Source organism: Mixophyes fleayi, chromosome 1, assembly GCF_038048845.1.
Source record: "Mixophyes fleayi isolate aMixFle1 chromosome 1, aMixFle1.hap1, whole genome shotgun sequence".
Taxonomy (NCBI): domain Eukaryota; kingdom Metazoa; phylum Chordata; class Amphibia; order Anura; family Limnodynastidae; genus Mixophyes; species Mixophyes fleayi.
In genome coordinates this window covers 214,074,072-214,086,690 of record NC_134402.1, presented here as the reverse complement: position 1 = coordinate 214,086,690, position 12,619 = coordinate 214,074,072, and the positions used below count along the sequence as shown (strand labels likewise).

The 12,619-nt window shown below is 41.8% G+C and overlaps 1 protein-coding gene and 1 long non-coding RNA gene across 3 annotated transcripts in view; one reads left to right on the top strand and one right to left on the bottom strand.

Annotated features, from left to right (window-relative positions):
- The window catches only part of LOC142149706 (uncharacterized), a 716,201-nt gene that overhangs the window by 343,797 nt on the left and 359,785 nt on the right, over nt 1–12,619 (top strand). The window lies entirely within an intron of this gene.
- The window catches only part of LOC142107142 (tetraspanin-3-like), a 67,176-nt gene continuing 57,518 nt past the window's right edge, over nt 2,962–12,619 (bottom strand). For both annotated transcript variants that reach the window (XM_075190328.1, XM_075190337.1), the window contains exon 7: nt 2,962–3,700. In XM_075190328.1, coding sequence (XP_075046429.1) covers nt 3,614–3,700 — 87 coding nt within the window. In that variant the 3' untranslated portion in view covers nt 2,962–3,613. The remainder of the gene's footprint in view (nt 3,701–12,619) is intronic.

Below are 12,619 nucleotides of genomic sequence, written 5' to 3'. Positions count from 1 at the left end.
GTCATACCACCTGCATGTAAAGATAGTTGCTTAAAGAAATCTGCGTAAAAAACTCCCTGCTGCACGTTTGGGGCATATATTGAGGCTAAAGTTATGAGATTCTGGTTTAAGGTGCCTTTAAGAATGACATATCTACCAAGAGAGTCAGATATCTGCGAGTCAATAGTCAGTGGGACTCTACTGTGTATCAATATTGCTGTACCTCTGCGTTTTGCGTTTGCAGAGGAGTAAAAAGCATGTGGGTATGATTTAGAGGCCAATGAGGGGTGAGGATCTTTAAGGTGTGTTTCTTGCAAGAAAATCAGGTCTGGGTTTTTTCGCTTAAAATATTGCAAAGCCATTGTGCGCTTGTTCGGTGAATTAAGTCCGTTGACATTAAGAGATATTATTTTAAGACTCATGGGGATAATGATGTGGGAGGAGTTCCGCTTTTACAATGAGGTTGAAGCTTTTATTTGAGTCTAGTAGCTGAATGTGGAAAAGGGAAGACACATAAGGCAAAAGGGGATGGGGATGTACAGCAGTCCTGATCTCGATGTGAGTTCCAGGATCTAGAAAAAAAAAAGAGATTTAGCGGGTTACGTGGCACCAACTCTTTGGTAGTGAAAAAATTGGTGGGGGCGATGGCATTACAGGGGAAATGTAGAAGACAACTGACAAAATCTGTGCTTGGCGCACCTTTAGGGCACATGGGTGCGGGTAAGATAAGCGTGGGTGAGGGAAACAACATGGGTATATATCAAAACAAAGTGATATAAATAACATAATATAAACATCAAGTAAAAAGATGTCGAAACAATTCAAACATAAACTTTTCAAAAGCATAAACAAGAACTGTGAACTATTTTATATAGGTTCCAGTTAAAACTGGAGAAAGAACTAATGTACAAATAGAGACTCCAGGTCTATTTTTAGGTAATCCGGATTAGGATTGGTCAGCGCCCTGTAAGGAGGAAGGGGAAAGGTGGGGGGGGGGGGAAGGAGGGCGCAATTAAACCGGATACCAGCAAATAAAACAAAAAGTTACATAGTCTAAGAAATTAGAAAAGGCCTATAATCTAGCTTTACATAAATTGTAAGTATTATAGCAGACACAAAGAACCTGTGTGATACATTGAACCAATTTTGTATAAACAATGATAGTCATAGTTAAGACAGTATGATTACTCAAACCTCATGAAAGAGACAGCCAAAGAAAGATAGGAGACTGTAGTTAAATTGTGTTCAAGTATCATGCTTTTTGCCAGGATGGGGCCGGAACCAAAGTCTTCTATTGTGATGAAGAAGCTGAAGTGGAAGGCTCAGAGTCTTGGATAAGGTGAAGACGCTTAAGGAAGTCAAGACCCTGCTCCGGTGTTCTCACTGAATGATTCCGTCCATCTTTGGAGACAATTACTTGGAATGGGAAGCCCCACTTACTTTATCGAATGGTTGCGTAGAACTTTTATTACATTAATAAGGTCTCTACGTTAGAAGGAACCAAGTCTTGATACAACTGTAGGTGCAATCCAGAATAGGGGATTGATTGTATGTTTCTAGCCAATGGCATTATTCATTCCTTAGTTTTGAAGTAATGGAAATGTATAATTATGTCTCGGGTAGGTTTATCTAATTTTGGTTTCGGGTGTAAAGCTCTGTGTGCCCTGTCTAGGTTAAGTAGGTCTTTTGAAAGGTCAGGTATCATTTGGAGGAATAAGCCCTCTAAATAGTCAGGCAGTGCTTCTGCTGAGATGGATTCTGGAACATTTTTTATCCAGATGTTTTTATGTCTGTTGCGGTTCTCTAGATCTTCCAGTTGATCCTTAAAAGTGTTAAGATCCACTTGCAGTTCAGCTATCTCCGTGTCTGTTGTTTGCTGGTGTTTGGAGATTACATCCAGCTTATTTTCAACAATATCAGAACGGGATCCGAGTTCTGATATTTCCGAACTTGTAAAGGCAAGTTTGCCTTTACAAGCCATCACCGCTTTAAATTTGCCCTGCAAAGTCGCCGATTTCCGGCAACTTGCAGAAATCAGAGGTTCATACTTTTACCTCCTGGACAAACCGTGTTACAGTGCATGGGGTGCAAATTACTTTGCACACAAGTTAAATACTGGCTGTTTCTACACGTAGCACAAATAGTTGATTGCTTTATTTTTATACTGAAATTTAAAAAGTTGATCTGAGACATGCCTTATCACAACTATAAATCTGTCCTTACGTTTTAAATTTACCTCCCCCTTCAATGCAACATGGTTTTACCGAGGGGTAAAGTTATTATAATTTCTAATTTTTTTTACTTTTCTTAATGAATCAGGCCCAATATGTCTAAATGCGAGGTCCAGCACTGTACAAAAATCACACCTATAGCACTAATGCAGACACAAACATTTAAACAATCTCACCTCTATATTGTTCTAGAAGTAATTGCGTCTATCAGGTAGATGAAGGAGTGCATAATACCCAGCAAGTTTACATGATGTTATAAGTCAGTCTGTATATACTTGGCATTTGGAGTCAGCAGTGCATTTTGTATAGAAGAGTTTATGGCAATTTAAAAGGCAAATTTTTGCATATATTTTTAATACAATAGCAAATTCATGTTCCTATATTAGTCGTGCTGTGAGATACTGATAGGACTGTAAATGTATTTCTTTTTTGTTTTAGTTATCATTGGTGGTTCATTAACATGTTCTTTCAGTGGGGTATTTGAGTAGAGACGGTTCATCAGAGTATCTAGTCCACAACAAAGACATCTTGCACAGACTTTTCAGATGAAATAGTTATATTCATTACACTTTGACATGAGGCATATATAACATTTAATCTTTGATGCTTTCTATTTGAAATCTTTTTAATCACACAGACCAACTACTAAATGTATAAGTGAAGGAATTAATGATTCTCATGGTACAAAATTGTAAAGGGATTGGAATAAAAAGATCACGATTCTAGGGGGGGGGGGGGGGGTGTGGGGAGGAGGAGATCATTTCCCTGCATTGAATATCATGGTGATGAGCTCATATACAAGTACTATGGTCCCCAAACATCATGGATTTTCCTGTTCACCCCTTAGAGCTCAATTTGCTTAGAGGATATTTACCAATACTTTTGAACGGCTCATTGTGGAAACTAACATATTGGACAAAGAATTGCCTTGATGGATATAGATGAAGTTCATCATCAAATGACCTAAGGGACATTGGGATCGTTCATGGATTGTAACACCACTTAGCACTTTATATTTATGGACAGATGATTTGTTTAATTTACTATATTTTATTTGTCTTGATGTATACCTGCATTGAATATAGATCAATTTTATGTGACATTGATAGTATTGACAGAACATTAAGATTTTTTTAAAATAAATATAGTGTTTTTATGAATTCTACATTACAAATTATTTCATGGTAGGGGATGTGCGCTTGTTTGTTTATGTTCAAAAGTAACAATCCTTAAACAATTTTAGATTTAGAATTGATAAAATTGTATATATTCTAGAAAAAGTAGCAAATATGACTTCAATGCAAAACAGTCTCAGTGCAAACCACGTTAAGGTAACATAGAATACATAAATTGTATATTTTGCGGTGAAGCCTCTTCATTAGCATCACTTCTTGGACTAAGTATTATGCAAATACTCCTGAATCAAGTATTCGGAAATCTTGAAATGGGTTTCGAGTCATCAGTATCCCATCAAAAACAGCTGCCAGTATCTGGTAATTGAGAAAAACAAAACATTTAATCCTATAATGTGTATAATGATGAAAGCATATAGAACTAAAAAATCCATGTGCTGTTTCTCAAATAAGGACACCGATAATTTTTCAAATTAATTGTTATTCACAACTTTGCAATCCATGTTTACGCTCATGCATGATTTTCTCCGCCAAGCCTTTTTTAAACCCCCCCCCCCCCCCCAAAAAAATACCAAACAAACCAAAAACCCAAAACAAATGCTAGGGCACATTCTTTGAACCCTATTAAGTCACAGCCAATACCAGTCTATCACATTTAGAGTTCTTAAGTCAGGCTTGCGGGTTTCAGTGGAGGCAAAACTTCCTCCAAATACTATGCATTCTTTTTGAGAGTAATACAACAAGGGGCCCTGATATTGCTTTACATTTGGCTTGAGTGTTTTTCACGTGGTGTTGCTATTTTTTATTTTCAACACTGGCTCTATAAGGGTCTGTTTTTTCCGGACACATAGGTATAATAAACCTAAATATATAGCTAATACTGCTTTTCTCCTTCTTTTCTAATTTATTGACTACATCGGGAGATACTTTGCAGGGCTTGCTTTTCTCTGGAACAATAAATGAACTTTAAGGGACATTATTTTAACAAAAGACATTTGGGATTGGATACCCTTTTTCAATATATGAACTGTGTGATTTACAATTAAATGATCAGTACCAAGACTAGCATATTGTTGGTGTTATTAGATTGTGCTTATATCTTGTTTGCACCTGAGATATATACACTTGTTTTATGTATTTGTCATTGTGGGGAGCAGTGGTTCCCTTGTGATATATCAAGGCAGGAACTTTGTGAGCTTATAAGAGACCACATTGAATATGTATTATTGAATATGCCCCATAGTTTTTTCATTCTAATAAAACAGAATTAAGAGGAGCAAGATTCTTTTATTTTGAAAGTAGATATAATTGGTTTAAGGATTAACCATATCAATCACAAAGGACCTGATTCATTAAGAAAAAGTAAGGCAAAAAAAGAGCAAGTTTTCTCCTGGACAAACCATGTTACAATGCAAGGGGTGCAAATTAGTTATTATTTTGTACATAAGGATAATACTGGCTGCTCTTTTCATGTAGCACACAAATACTTGATAGCTTATTTGTACACTGAAATTTGAAGTTAATCTAGGACATACCCTACCCCAATTATAAATCTGTCCCCACATTTTTAAATTTACCTCCCCTCCAATGCATACATAGTTTTGCCAAGGTGCAAAGTTACTCCTTTTTTTGCTTTCCTTTCCTTAATGAATGAGGCCCGAAGTGTGAAAAGTTATTGACACTAGAGTTAACATTGTTTCAGTATAAGAGGGCAGGTAAAAAACAAAAAATTATTTGTACTTGATTTAGCTTCATATGTCTTAATTTATGGCAGGGAGCGACAGCAGAACTGTTCTTACAGATGGCAATTGTGTGTGAGAAGCTTCTTGTTACACTGTTTGGAGTGCGCTCCTCCATCAAAGTGCAACATGGTGGTGCCGAATGGGTCCTATTTAAAAGTATAGGACAAGACAATCAGTGCTGAGATGGTGAAAAATTGAAGTACTTTTGCATTCTTATATTGTAAGCTCATTTGGGTAGGGCCAACTTTACCTCCTGTTTTATGTCACTATATATAATTGTTGAAGTTTAATAATTGGACGAAGGGACATGTAAATGAGTTTAATTTATTTCTATCATCTAATATAAAATATATTGTGGTGAAAAAGCTAATTAATGTTTCCAACTGCTTATTAATTGGTCTCATTTTGTTCACATGAGAAGGTTTCTGGTATTATTTATATAGCATTCGCTTCACTTTGCGAACGCTAGTTATAGCGAATATTACTTTTCATATACCACATAGCAACTCCAGAGATATCATGAAAGAACAAGTTTATACAGGTCTAGAGGAGGGAGCATGAGGAAGAACAGCGGGACACACATTGAATGATGACCTCCACCTCCAGGAACAACAACCAGAGGTATCAACCAATGAGGTGTTGAGTTCTTGGGAGGTCATGACCTATGAATGTGGACCTTGATACTGTAAATATGTATCTTTGTACAGACATAAAAAGCAGTGACATCACAGTGTATAAAAGTGTTCACCTCTGGCTTTGGAAACCAGAGCGTTCTAAGTGAAGCTTGTGTTGGTGCAAACTTTCCCTGTAGTCTATTTTGCAAATAAAACCTTTGTACTTTTGAACCACAGCGATCTCATTGGAGAATCTTTATTTTATACGATACATCCGATCATATCATAATTTGTGTCTAGTCATGATCTACTCAATGTACAGCGCTGTGCAATATGTCAGCAATTTATAAATCAAAAGATAATAGTGGCAATGAGCATGCATCGCAAAGAAAGCCCTACAAATGCCTTCTTTCCACTCATTTATCCTAAAACAATTTTCTAGTTCAAGGAAATCTCGTTTCTGCACTGCTCTGTAAAACTAGAAGTTCTGGTGCAAAAGAGTAGATACAAGGAACGCCCTTGCTAAACCACTCAGCACGCACAAATTTCGCCTTCTCCGCAAAACCTATTTGTCTAGATGGGAAATTTAGGAAGGCCATTTCATTTTAAACCCTGTAAATGACTTCCACTAAAGTATTATACTAATGGTATGAACGAGCACATCAACCCTTAGATAAAAAGCAGTAGATAAACCGAATGTTTAAAACCAAATATTATACATTAACAATAGCACAAATAAAAGCTTTTACAATTTGAATTCAGGAACTTACAGGTGCATTTAATATTCAATTCCAAAGCAACTGCTTTATTCAATTGACTGATACACTACTATTAACATTGCATCAATCAATTGAATCAACCAGCAGGGGCAGGCTGGGCTGGGGAGTATCTGCCCACCGGGCTGGTCCCATAGTGGGCGACCGTTGGATGAGTAACTGCTCCACCTGCATTCTTTTCCTTTAATATTTTCCTAATAAGCTGCTGAGTCAAGTCTTGCCCCCTGGGCTAAAATTTGCCAGTCCTCCCCTGGTATCAACCAATTAGGAATAGAAAGGTTACTTCTCCTCACATGTTACAGTCACGCGAGTTCTTTCATTCATAATTAGCTAAACTACTACTGTACTAAGTAATGTTTTAGATCAAGCTGCTAGTTAATGGAGATAAGCAATTTAAATATGCCAACCAGTCTTAAAATATACAATAGTGCCCCCTAGACATGTTTCACCCACACAAACCTGTCATTGGGCTCCAGTTCCAGGCTAGAATGCAGCAATAAAATATCCGGTCAGTGGGCACTACCTCATGTGTAGCAGCATTGGTAGCAAAGCAACCAGCTAGATTTTTAAACAAACTAATAGCAATTATGTCATATCCAGTAAACATTTAACGTCAATAGTATACTACTGTATGTTCTCTAAGTATATTCCACCAATTGTTTTTTAATGTACTGCTTGTTGTAACTTCATTTTTGTATTTTTTAATGTAATAAAATAAACATTACAAATATGTCCAATTTGAAAAAGCAAAACCCTTTTGTAAGAAAGGATTTACATACAATACAAAACACAGACCTGTTTATGTAAATTTAAAACCCGACAGGAGGTTTTATTAAACATGCCTCCCCAACCTCTGCTTGTGTAATAATTCTCAACTTTTGGTTACGTCTAGTGGCTATTATCATAAACTTGCAGAACTAGGAAGAGAGGTCTTTGCCTTTAGCAGCTGCCTTTCCCATTGAGCTAGTCGTGCTCACATGTACTTAGATGCCTCCAGGTCTTAACTCTAGAGTAGAGCAAGTTTATGAGTAATGTCGCAGCAAGGAAATTTGGGGGCAGAGACTGAATGGAAGCTGGTATTTAGGAGCAGGCCGAGGTCAGTGGACAGTAGCAAACAGCGTGGTCAAAAAAACAGGCAAGCGGTCAGAGCCGTCTGCGAGCAGGCATTTCCAAGTCACAAGCCAGAGGTCAGTGCAATCAGCAAACAATCCAGATCAAGCCAAGGGGTCAACAACGAAAAATCAATCAGGAGTCAGAGACTTAAACAGCAGCAGATCAGGAAACACAGAAGTGAGCACTATAATCGTCAGGGAGGCTAAGTTCTCCCTGCCTTATATACATAGGGGAACCAATCATCATGCAGGGAGCACAGCAGGAAGAATCAGCCTCAGGGCTGTTTAATTAACTGAGGATAGTTGTGCACACGCCCGGGTGCCTCTCAAGCCGGGACACAGTGTTTCGGGCACATAGCGTCCCAACAGTTGTCTTGACCACAGCCGGGACAAAAGAAGATGTAACGTCCCAGTCGTCATGGAGACGGTCAGGACCAGGACAAGAGCAGGCAGCGAGACGAGGCGGCTTCGTGCAACGCCGCCATTCGTAACACCTGTAACCGTCAGTCCAGAAATGCTCATCTAATTGAGTGACTTTTACAAAACCGTAAGCCTCCAGGGTCCCAGTTGTGTTTTTGACATATACGGCAAGAGATAGAGACGTCTGCTTTTTAATATATATATATATATATATATATATATATATATATATATATATATATATATATAAAATTTACATCTTGCTACTCCCTTCCTCTCAAATTGTTTTGCACATGTAGAGACGCTGATAAATGTTTTAGCTATATAAAATAGCCCCTCTACTCTTACAACCAATAAACATCTTAATGTAGTTTCTCAGATTATCACAATCTACAGATGAAAGTAGGCAGTTTTGTATGAGTATGGTTCCTGAGATTATTGCTTAATTAACATTGCATAATGCTTAGGACGGCGGTTCCCAAACTGTGCGCCGCGGCTCCCAGGGGTGCCGCGGCGCTGTCACTGGGGTGCTGCGGGCCAGACATAAAAGAAAACAAAAAAAACACAGAAACTTACCAATCCGTCGGGCGCCGGGACCCAGCAGCCTCCTCTCTCCTGCAGCTGTCACTGAATATCGACGTCAGTAACAAGTTGCAGGAGAGAGGAGGCTGCTGGGTTCCGGCGCCCGACGGATTGGTAAGTTTCTGTGTTTTGTTGTTTTTTATGGCTGGCGCCTGGCGTGGGGCAGAGTGAGAGGGATCGTGGCAGAGGAGGGGGACATAGGATGGTGACAGCGGGACAGAGGAGGGGGACAGAGGATGGTGACAGCGGGACAGAGGAGGAGAGCAGAGGATGGTGACAGCGGGACAGAGGAGGAGAGCAGAGGATGGTGACAGCGGGACAGAGGTTGGTGACAGCGGGACAGAGGAGGAGAGCAGAGGATGGTGACAGCAGGACAGAGGAGGAGAGCAGAGGATGGTGACAGTGGGACAGAGGTTGGTGACAGAGGATGGTGACAGCGGGACAGAGGAGGAGAGCAGAGGATGGTGACAGCGGGACAGAGGTTGGTGACAGCGGGACAGAGGAGGAGAGCAGAGGATGGTGACAGTGGGACAGAGGATGATGACAGAGGTTGGTGATAGGACAGAGGAGGAGAGCAGAGGATGGTGACAGCAGGACAGAGGTTGGTGACAGAGGATGGTGACAGCAGGACAGAGGAGGAGAGCAGAGGATGGTGACAGCAGGACAGAGGTTGGTGACAGAGGATGGTGACAGCAGGACAGAGGAGGAGAGCAGAGGATGGTGACAGCGGGACAGAGGTTGGTGACAGAGGATGGTGACAGCGGGACAGAGGAGGAGAGCAGAGGATGGTGACAGCGGGACAGAGGATGGTGACAGCAGGGCAGAGGAGGGGGACAGAGAGCAGAGGAGGGGGACAGAGAGCAGAGGAGGGGGACAGGGGGGCAGAGGATGGGGACAGCGGGGCAGAGAAGGGGGACAGCGGGGCAGAGAAGGGGCACAGTGGGGCAGAGGAGGGGGACACAGTGTGAGAGGGGCAGTGGAGGGGGACACAGCGTGAGAGGGCAGAGGAGGGGGACAGCGTGTGAGAGGGCAGAGGAGGGGGACATTGTGAGAGAGGGCAGAGGAGGGGGGACAGCGTGACAGCAGAGGAGAGGGGACAGCGTGGCAGAGGGGGCAGTGTGAGAGAAGGCAGTGTGTCTGGATGCAGAGGGGGCAGTGTGTCTGGATGCAGAGGGAGCGGCGCGGGAGAAGTCTTGGATACGTGCGTGAGAGGAGGTAATAAGAGGGGAAGAGAGGCGACGATCATTGGACGATCGCAGTGGGCGGGAGGGAGTGTGAATAGAGATAAGGTTAGAGATGTAGGGAGCAGTGGAGTTGGCGAGGGCCTTGTAAGTCAGAGTGAGGAGCTTGAAAAGGATTCTGTAGGGGAAGGGGAGCCAGTGAAGGGCTTGGTAGAGTGGGGAGACAGAGGTGGAACGGCGAGAGAGGAAAATAAGCCTAGCAGCGGCGTTAAGTACAGATCTAAGGGGAGCGAGATTAGAGAGGGGGAGGCCGATAAGGAGAAGGTTGCAGTAGTCCAAGCGGGAGATGATCAGAGAGTGAACGAGAGATTTGGTGGCATCCTGGGAGAGGAAGGGCTGAATGCGGGCAATGTTGCGAAGCTGGAAACGGCAGGATTTGGCGAGAGAGTGAATGTGAGGGGCAAAGGAGAGTAGATGAAGGGCCCGCAGACATTGGTTAATTACTGGAAGTACGTTTGGCACCGTAGCATATACAATGATGAAGTCTTCTCAGTTTTGAACAGTTTCACAAGCAAAAGAGATACAGGGTTGGCAACAATTTAGATCAATCAGTAAACTTATAGTGCACATGTCACTGCTCTTAAAAAGATACCGATAAACATTTTCCATTTTTTGAACACTATACAGCATAAAAATTTACGTAATCCATTTTCTTAGCTTTCCTGGTCCTTTCCTTCTCCTCTAGATGCTGTTAACACTTTAGAAATGTAAGCAGGGTGAAAATTGTGAATAAGCTTAACATACAGTTTTATAACCAAGTTTGAATTGGAAGAGTACATAAAAAGCTTAAGGGATTGTTTACATCTTTGTGCGTCTTTGGCATTTTATTTTGCATAAATACTCTTGACTGCTCTTCCCCTTTTTTAGGTTTGGCAGTTCAAAACCTGCATGATATTTTGTGGTCAGAGCCCTGAACTAGAATAAGTTTGCTAGAACCAACTAATTGAAGTGTTCCCTTCTAGCAGTAGTAGTAAAATCTTCTTAGTGGTCCGAAAGAGAATATAATATAGAAGACCCGCTATAGAGGGAGATGTGTAAAAAAAAAAAAAAAAGATAGACTCGCAGATAACGTCCAGATGCACAGAAACCCAGAGGCATCTTGAGGGAAAGCAGATGCAATTCCTAGGCAAGGGTGCAGGCTGGCGGCAGACAGAGTGTGGTCCATACCCAGGTGGCAGACAGAAAGAGTGGTTATAATCCAGGCAAATGGTCTGCAATAAGAAATGTTAGGCAAACCAGTAGCAGTCAGGAGTGTAGAATATAGCACATATTAATGGCACCATTCTGTAGGGGTTTTTAAAAAAGGACTGGCAGACAATAAGAGGGCAGCCAATTGTCTGCCTGTCCCGCTTCCTCTCCTTAATGCAGCAATCAGTCCTAATGAAAAAATGCATTGGAGCCTCCAAGGACTCAGTGTTGTCTGATTAAGGACTACTCCCAAGCAGACCTTACTATAGTATGTACAGCTGGGTCATTCCAAAAGCAATAGACTTCCAAGCACCTATATTTTGGACTATACTCCTTAACCAAACTGCAACTGTGAGGGAGAAACCTTATCAGAGTCATCATAAAAAGAACCCCTAAATCTTCAATAAATGAACGCAATAGCTTAGGCTCCGCAGAAACAGCAGGAAGGACAAGGGCTGGGCTGGCTGCTTCTTCCTGAGCAGCCACTCTAACGATCAAGTGCTGCGCCATTTGGTTTAAAACTTGCAAGTGATGGGCTAAAACTTGAGCTGGACTGGTCTCCCTAGTGGGATGGTTATAATAAGGGGTCGGGGATCTCAACTAGGAGAAGATTGTTAGAAACATTGCTACTACCACTAGGAGCCACTAGTCCCATGAATCATGATATACTCACATTTATATTTGTAACGCTTCGGTCCTGCAAGTAGTACCTGTCCCGTTACCTGCATTTCATTTATCTGGAAACTGCCATGTTCCAGCATCAGACTAACTTCATTCATTCAGCTATATTCAGATCTGTGCAGGTGCAAACCTATTGCACTTTAGGACCTCCTCCCTCTTTTTCATTGGCTAAGCACTTCTAGAGCACTATTTAAACCACCTGGATTCACCTGTCTGATGCCTGTTCTTCAAGCTCACTTCCTGTAGCCTGTGGTTCTGGTTCCTGTTCTCCTTGTGGTTTGATGTGTTCCAATCTGTTCTCAGTCTCCTGCTGTGTTGAACTATTGCTGCTCCAGCACTGCTACTACCATCTCCAGTGTATTTCATCGCAACAGCTTCAGTTCTCTCATCGCTACCACTCAGAGCCGCTGCTAGTATTGTGACTCATCAGCTGTTACTACGAGTTACCTTCACCATGTCAGTTTACTCTCAGTCTCCCGCTGTACTGAACTATTGCTGCTCTAGTACTTTTATACCATCTCTGATGTACTTCATCGTGACAGCTCCAGTTCTCTAACCGCTATCACTGTGAGCCTCAACTGCCTTGGTGACTCATTGGCTCTTCTCCCTCAGCTACCTCTGCTTTCCCGTGTGAGCTCAGCATACTCCAGTGCTGTACTCCCGCTGTTCCAGTATCTCTATCAATCACCATTGGATACACCATTGTGACAGCCTCTGCTTTTCCTCATTGTACTACAGGACATCTATTCTCCTTGTGCCTCATTTGTCTCTACCCGTGCTACCTGGCTCCTCCACACCGTTCTGCTGTTCACCCACTCACAGGACCGCGACCTGCTTGTTTGTTGCCGGTAAATCCATACCGCCTTGCGGGGGTTCCTGGTGAAAATCACCTGCCTGTTAGACTCCGTGCCTGTGGGTGA